This window comes from Trachypithecus francoisi, unplaced genomic scaffold (genome assembly GCF_009764315.1).
Source record: "Trachypithecus francoisi isolate TF-2019V2 unplaced genomic scaffold, Tfra_2.0 Lachesis_group0, whole genome shotgun sequence".
Lineage (NCBI taxonomy): Eukaryota > Metazoa > Chordata > Mammalia > Primates > Cercopithecidae > Trachypithecus > Trachypithecus francoisi.
The window spans coordinates 80,298,386-80,306,835 of NW_022681453.1; the positions used below are offsets into that span (position 1 = coordinate 80,298,386).

General features: G+C 38.5%; 1 protein-coding gene across 2 annotated transcripts in view; it reads left to right on the forward strand.

Moving 5' to 3' along the window:
- GUCA1C (guanylate cyclase activator 1C) overlaps window positions 1-8,183 on the forward strand; it is a 48,384-nt gene extending 40,201 nt beyond the window's left edge. Inside the window, exons 4-5 of one of the 2 annotated variants that reach the window (XM_033200445.1) lie at window positions 723-725; window positions 7,621-8,183. In XM_033200445.1, coding sequence (XP_033056336.1) covers window positions 723-725; window positions 7,621-7,726 — 109 coding nt within the window. In that variant the 3' untranslated portion in view covers window positions 7,727-8,183. Of the gene's footprint in view, window positions 1-722; window positions 726-7,617 lie in introns of both variants that reach the window. The other variant, XM_033200434.1, reaches the window with a different exon arrangement.
- Window positions 8,184-8,450: the final 267 nt, after the last annotated feature.

Here is an 8,450-nt window from a genome sequence, read left to right on the forward strand (position 1 = left end):
GACATTACAGTTTTAAGACTTGGTTTATACAGTGACTTTCAAAAGGGCAGGTCAAGAATGTTTGATAATATCCATGAACACTGCTTCTAGTGCTAGGAGTGAGGGGAATAGGAAAGTGACCTTCTTCGGAGAAGTATGAAGATTTTGGTATTCTTAGGAAAAAACTAAGATTCTATTAGTTTGAGGACACAGATAATGTATTCCAGAAAATGTGAATATAATTCAAGAATTTTGTTTACTATCTAAGAAGATTCTCCAAGGGCGAAGTATAATGAATCAATAAAATAGGGACTGTGATTAGAAAGGGACTTGAAATAGAAAGGGCTTGGTTAAAAGTGATGTGAATTCAGAAAAGAGAAATTGTGCCTGGGCAATAGCTGAGGTCACCTGAAGTTAGAGAGATGGGCTCTTTGACGTACAAGAATAAGTCAATGACAGGAAAAAGAGGATGAATTATAGTTTCTAGAATAGTTTATAAAACTAAATACACTAATTGTTTCCTCTCATAAAAATTATTATTATTATTATTAGGTAAATAATATTATCCTAAAATAATATCCTAGCTCTGTCGCCCAGGCTGGAGTGCAGTGGTGTGATCTCAGCTCACTGCAACCTTGGCCTCTTGGGTTCAAGCGATTCTTCTGCCTCAGCCTCTTACAAGTAGCTGGGACTACAGGCGCCTGCCACCATGCCCAGCTAATTTTTGTACTTTCAGTAGGGACGGGGTTTCACCATATTGGCCAAGCTGATCTCGAACTCCTGACCTTGTGATCCGCCCGCCTCAGCCTCCCAAAGTGCTGGGATTATAGGTGTGAGCCACCATGCCCAGCCCCAAAAACTTGTATTTTAATTAAAAAAATTATACACACATCCACATCTATATACACTTCGGAGTAACTATGAATCACTATTTCTTAGCAAATGCATATACAGAACTAAAACTGATAGAACTTGCTTTTGTATAAAAAATTATTGACAGCTGTTACATCGTTTCATCAAGAGACAGCTTGATCATTCCATACATCAAGAAAAAGATGCTAACAAATGTGCTGGTGGACAGAGACAGCCCAGTGTAACCAAAGACAAGGAAGAAAAAGTAATGAAGATATAAAACATTGATATTTGCAGAAGTACAAAAGGATTTGGCCAGTATTTGACAGAGAAGAATAATATGAAGTGCTTCATTTACAAATAAAGGGGGAGTTAGCACCACAGAGGAGAATGTCTATTCACATTTGTAAAAGCTCAACTCTGTATACCTCAAATATAATTTTTTATTGTTCATTATCATTTTTATCAAAACATCAGTATTGATAGAAATAGAGATGCTCAATTAAGTATACCAAAATGCTGTTGACTATACGCTGATATATATATGTATATATATATTTTATTTCTCAAAATAAAAAACAAGCACATCACTGTGCCGATAATCTTATGAATATTGAAACCAAAAATAAAGATGATCACAGCCCACGAATATACAACAAAAAGACTTTAGGTACGTATATGAAAATCCCAATTTGATTGTAAATTGTTTGCAAAAGAATGGTCAACATCACATCTGTTGTGACAGAAAAATACACAACAGTTGTGAAGTATTCTAAGCATAATTCTTACAATAGTAAATCAAAGTTAGAAGGTTAAGCAAAATCAATGCACAGGATTAATGCTAGATTTATAACAAGATGAAGAGCTGTGAGGTCCATGAAAGCAAGAACCATTTCCGTTTTGTATACTTTGATATATCCTATGCTGGCACACATTAGGTGCTCTATAAGTAACCGTGAAATGAAGGAGCATCTGCTAAGAAGATGTCATATAAGGAATAAAGAAAAGATTCAATCAAGAAACAAGCACAATATGCAATTCTATCTATAGGAAGAAAGGTATCTAGAATTTTTTTTTTTTTTTGAAATTAACAAATATATGCATATATGTTAAAAACTTCATAAAATATAAACCTTGATCAGTTAGCAGGAGTTAATTTCCTATGGGAAGTCAGACCAGGTGCCAGAAAGAGGTTAAAGGAGAATTTGTTTCTTTTCATTACATTTCTGTATTGTTCAATTTTTTTAATCATGAGGACATATTATTGTTATAATTTAACAAATTAATTTTATTTTTATATTATGAACAAAGGCATCAGGAAAGAGCTTGAAGAGACAGAGGCAGAAAATTGAAGCTAAACATTCAATATTATTGAAAAATGTAAACAGAGGAGACAAGACAAGTCAGGCAAAATGATTAAGTGTGGAATTCTGCAGGCTTTACCACCAGAAGAACAGCAATCCATGTTCTACCATGCTCTGGTTAGGCATCATTCTTGACATGATTTAGGGAGATTTATGGATATGCACAACATCAAGTGCAGAAAGTGCCTCAGTAAGTTTCACATAGAGCCAAATAAGGCACAGGGATAAGGGAGACTTAAGTGGCTGGTAATAACAAATGGTGAAGGTGAAAAGAGGCCAAAGAGGAAATGAAAAGGGTGATTATTTATTATTATTATTATTATTATTATTATTATTATTATTATTGAGACAGAGTCTCTCTCTGTCACCAGGCTGGAGAGCAGTGGCACCACTCGGCTCACTGAAACCTCCGCCTCCCGGGTTCAAGTGATTCTCCCGCCTCAGCCTTCCCAGTAGCTGGGATTACAGGCGCCCGCCGCCACGCCCGGCTAATTTTTGTATTTTTAGTAGAGACAGGGTTTCACCATGTTAGTTAGGCTGGTCTCAGTCTCCTGACCTCAGGCGATCCTCCTGCCTCGGTCCCCCAAAGTGCAGGGATTACAGGCGTGAGCCTCCGTGCCCGGCCAAGAAGGGTGATTATTGAGCAGATATTTTGGGTAAAAAAAAAAACAAGGGCAGGACATAAAGAAATTTTATTGATTAACTAAAAAGAAAGACCAGTGCTTTAGACTGGAACTTTGTGAAAAGCCATGAGGGTCACATTGAATCAAACTGGGAAACTGAGAATTACCAGGAGATAAGAGGGAATTGAGTTTCCACGTAAAGGAAAAAAAACTACTGCATGCTAAAGCTCTCCTGTAAAATGTCGCTAAATGCTTCTAGTGCCACCGTGCTAATAAACACAATACTGTGTCATTCAAAATCTTCACCAGCATCCTCCCTTGAAAATTTGGTTATTCTCATCTCCCGAATCTTCCCCACCCTATCTTTGCTAATGTTCCAGCCCCAGCTCAATGTCTTATGAAGTTATAATGAAAAGAATTTACAATTTAAAAAAATCCTCTACACAGGCTGATTTCTTTTAAAACCAGGATGACTTCTTCTTCTTCTTTTTTTAAATTATACTTTAAGTTCTAGGGTACATGTGCACAACGTGCAGGTTTGTTACATATGTACACATGTGCCATGTTGGTGTGCTACACCAGTTAACTCGTCATTTCCATTAGGTATATCTCCTAATGCTATCCCTCCTCCCTTCCCCCATCCCATGACAGGCCCTGGTGCGTGATGTCAACTGCACTGTGTCCAAGTATTCTCATCGTTCAATTCCCACCTATGGGTGAGAACATGCGGTGTTTGGTTTTCTGTCCTTGCTCATAATGATGGTTTCCAGCTTCATCCGTGTCCCTACAAAGTACATGAACTCATCCTTTTTTACGGCTGCATAGTATTCCATTATGTATATGTGCCACATTTTCTTAATCCAGTCTATCATTGATGGACATTTGGTTTGGTTCCAAGTCTTTGCTATTGTGAATAGTGCTGCAATAAACATACATGTGCATGTGTCTTTATAGCAGCATGATTTATAATCCTTTGGGTATATACCCAGGAATGGGATAGCTGGGTCAAATGGTATTTCTGGTTCTAGATCCTTGGGGAATTGCCACACTGTCTTCCACAATGGTTGAACTAGTTTACAGTCCCACCAACAGTGTAAAAGTGTTCCTATTTCTCCATATCCTTTCCAGCACCTGTTGTTTCCTAATTTTTAATGATCGCCATTCTAACTGGTGTGAGATGGTATCTCATTGTGGATTTGATTTGCATTTCTCTGATGGCCAGTGATGATGAGCATTTTTTCATGTGTCTGTTGGCTGCATAAATGTCTTCTTTTGAGAAGTGTCTGTTCATATCCTTAGCCCACTTTTTGTTGGGGTTGTTTGATTATTTCTTGTAAATTTGTTTAAGTTCTTTGTAGATTCTGGATATTAGCCCCTTGTCAGATGGGTAGATTGTAAAAATTTTCTCCCATTCTGTAGGTTTCCTGTTCTCTCTGATGGTAGTTTCTTTTGCTGTGCAGAAGCTCTTTAGTTTAATTAGATCCCATTTGTCAATTTTGGCTTTTGTTGCCATTGCTTTTGGTGTTTTAGTCATGAAGTCCTTGCTCATGCCTATGTCCTGAATGGTATTGCCTAGGTTTTCTTCTAGGGTTTTTATGGTTTAGGTCTAACATTTAGGTCTTTAATCCATCTTGAACTAATTTTTGTATAAGGTGTAGGGAAGGGATCCAGTTTAGATCAGAAATACTAATGTAGGCATGCACTGTAAATTCTGCTTTTTTTTTGGTGGGGGTTTGGGGGGTGAAGGAGAATGTTTTTTAATAAAAGATTATTTAAGATATAAATGGGAAGGAATGCATGATTTAGGAATATCAGCAGGATAACTGGATTGCAAAAACAGGACTAAGTAAAATATTCCTGGGTAGCTATTCTATTACTAATGAAACTCCTGAAATTGGTAGTGAGTGATGAAAGAGCACCAGTGATACTGACCTTCAGGGTCCCCAGACATACAGAGTGCACCCACCAATACAACAAACAGCACTAAACAACGTAGATCCCAAGTACATATATTTCAGCTTATAAAAATAAAATCATGAGGTTTCCGAATAATGTCCTACAAAAATTGAAATGTGTGGGGTGGGCGCGGTGGCTCATGCCTTTAATCCCAGCACTTTGGGAGGGCAAAGCGGGTGGATCATGAGGTCAGGAGATCAAGACCATCCTGGGTAACACGGTGAAACCCTGTCTCTACTAAAAAATACAAAAAATTAGCGGGGCGTGGTGGTGGGCGCCTGTAATCCCAGCTACTCGGGAGGCTGAGGCAGGAGAATGGCATGAACCCGGGAGGCGGAGCTTGCAGTGAGCCGAGATCGCGCCACTGCACTCCAGCCTGGGCAACAGAGCGAGACTCTATCTAAAAAAAAAAAAAAAAAAAAAAAACCAAAAATTGAAATGTGTCTGTATATATAAAACAAAGTAATAAAAACTCAGTGATGACTTTAGATTCCTTCTAAGTCCCATGATCTCCCTGCACTATCATCTCTCACAGGCATTGGCTTTTTGCTGGTAGAATCTTTGTCTTTTTTTTTTGAGATGGAGTCTCCCTCTGTCGCCCAGGCTAGAGTGCAATGGCCTGATGTTGGCCCACTGCAACCTCCGCCTCCTGAGTAGCTGGAACTACAGGCGCCCACCACCACGCTCGGCTAATTTTTTTATTTTTAATAAAGATGGGGTTCCATATGTTGGCCCGACTGGTCTGGAACTCCTGACCTCATGATCCGCCCGCCTTGACCTCCCAAAGTGCTGGGATTATAGGCGTGAGCCACTGTGCCTGGCCTTGCTGGTAGATTCTTTAGTGGGAAGTTTCTGGAACTCCACAGGTGACTCTTTCCAGGGAAATACAGAAAGTGTTCTTTTAATTTGTTGGGGCCTAAATCCACAGTCACATTAAAGCAGAATAGGAATCAATGTTAAAGAACATGAGATAAAGGAAGGTAATTAGTCAGTGTGTGCCTTCTGAGCTCCTACCATATTCATAGCACTGTAGTTGGCTATAGTGGTGGTAGCTGGGTGGTAATAGAAATGGTAATTGTGGTTAGGGCTTAATAAATGTGATGAATAAATGAATGAATGTTGACTGCTAGAGGGAAACAGTGAAGAAAATTTCAAAAGAAGTAGTTTAGATATAGTAAGCATGTTACTAAAGGTAGAGTTTGATGATTTGCAACAGAGATTTTTTTTTTATGGTAAGTGGTTAGGTAACATGAAAAAGTTAATATGCAGAGTTCACAAGTGTTTTGAAGAAAGTGGAAAAACAGCAGTGAATACTTCCATCTTTTCTCTCTTTTCCATGTCAGTAACCTGCATTGCCTTTCAACTGAGACCACTACTGTATCCCGGTTCTTTCAGATGCTGCCTCTTCTGTAGCCAGTAGTCAGAGCAGAGAAGTTTTATAACTAAACAGTCAAAACTGTCCCCAGCTCCACTTCTACTTCTCCCTTGGTCGTGCTGAGCCCCGATAAATTTGAAAAGTCTTTGGGGTTGGGAATTTACCAGCTGTGATTTTCCTTTGCAAAGGGCAGTTATTCTGTGATTGTTTGAGGTTCCCTGCCCCGTTGCCACTGACCCATGGGACTCTCCCCAGCCACGCACGTACCACTTTTTAAAATTTGCAATCATCTCTACTCCCTATGGTTTCTTCCACGATTGGACCTTTTCTGTGACACACATGGGGCCCTACTCCTGACTGCTGTTAACTGAGGTTTTTCACAGACCTTTCTTTGGCATAAGCATAAGGAACACAGATTAGATTTTTCTCTTAAAAAATGCATTTTAGCATTTTGCTTTGAAACCAAAAGGGAGGTGTCTTACGAATATATGATGATTCATGCTTTTTGACATTTGAATCAATGTTGTGGTATTTTAGATATTTTCTTCTCCATTAAAAAGTATAGGTACAGCGTAACACCTGACTCAGTCCCTGCTGACTTCCTTCCTTGAATGCACTTTCTCCAGTTCCTGAATGCACTCGACCTGTCTTTGGCTGATCTACCCATCCACAAGCCTCCCCTGGGTACAGTCTCTTTGAGATCAGTAACTGCATCTGTATCCTTCAACTTGAACACACTCATAATCCCAACCCAAATGATTTATATCAACAGAGAATTCCACCTCCCCAAAAAATGTTTAAAAGTCTTCTTGTGGGATGAAGGTAGTAGAAAAACATAGCAGCCAGGACACATGGATATAAGGCGATAAATTTATAGCACTGGACTGGCCAGCACAGACCTAAGACATAAGTCAAGACAGTAAGATTAGGACTCAAAAACCAGAAAAAGAGAAGAGAAATAATGACCAATAATAACTTGTGGAATGAACACATGTTGAAGCTTTCTCATAGCTTTGGACAGTCCCAAGAATTATTTCTTCAGAGAGAATAATATTGAAAATAGCCTCATGAGTAGTCATTTTGTCTTGCTCTTAAAAATCTCCAATCTATCATGCTCCTAAGACTTAGTCATATCTTCGAGATTAAAAGTCCAAAAACCAATACTGTGCAGAGATATAATTGTATATGTGCTCTTATTTCATCTGGGGCATTACCTGATGTTTTCAACTAAACATAAAAATAGGTTTATTATCTTTATTTTCATTGGCACCCCCACCACTGAATGCTTTTTTTTTTTTTTTAATGAAGATCTTCAAAGATCTTAGAGTCTGGTTGAGGGGAAAGGATATCAAAAGAATATCAAACAACATACCAATGAATATATCATTTGTGCCAGTGAGTGGTATAGACAAAGCCTCTTCTTAACTGTTTTTTTTGTTTGTTTGTTTGTTTGTTTGTTATTTTCCAGGAGAATTGACTTTAGAAGAATTTATCAATGGTATAGCAAAAGATCAGGACCTCCTGGAGATTGTTTACAAGAGCTTCAACCTCTCCAATGTGCTAAGAGTAATCTGTAATGGCAAGCAGCCAGACATGGAGATAGACTCCTCCAAATCTCCTGACAAGGCTGGCCTAGGGAAGCTGACAATGAAGTCGCTGTGAGAATACCTTTCCCAGGTATCAATGAGCACAACATTTCAGTAGAGAAGAAATAGAATCTTCCCCATGTACATGCTGTTGATTTCAGGTCTTTGTTATAATTCATATAGGCTTGTGAATATAGCACTTATTTTAATCCAATAGAGACTTCCATAAAGATCCTAAACAGATACATTGTTGCTTTTCTGTGCTCTCTCTGCGGATTAAAACATAATGATTACACTGAAGGATTGTCTCCGTACCTATCCATTCAAAATAGAACTCTCATATGTGTTTCCTTGTGCACTTAATCTACACCTTGAAATAGAACTGGATTATCAGTTGGAAAGTGTTTCCACAATTTAGCATTCTCAGATTAAACGTGCATGTGGTAAATGCGTTTGCTGCCTCCTTGCTCTTGTTACATCTGTATATTATAAATGACTGAGTTCTGGTTTATTTGAGAAACTTTTTTTTCTGCACCTATTTCTCATGGGTGAATGCTGTCTTGCATTAGTAATGATGCTGTGCTTCAAAAGAAAAATCTTAAGCTATGTAGTAAGAGGAGAAAACTTCAGGCTGGGCAGTGAGAATGTTTTCATATGATTCGTTATAAATTTGCATCCAGTTGTGCATGAAAATGCGATGTATCATCTGTAATTA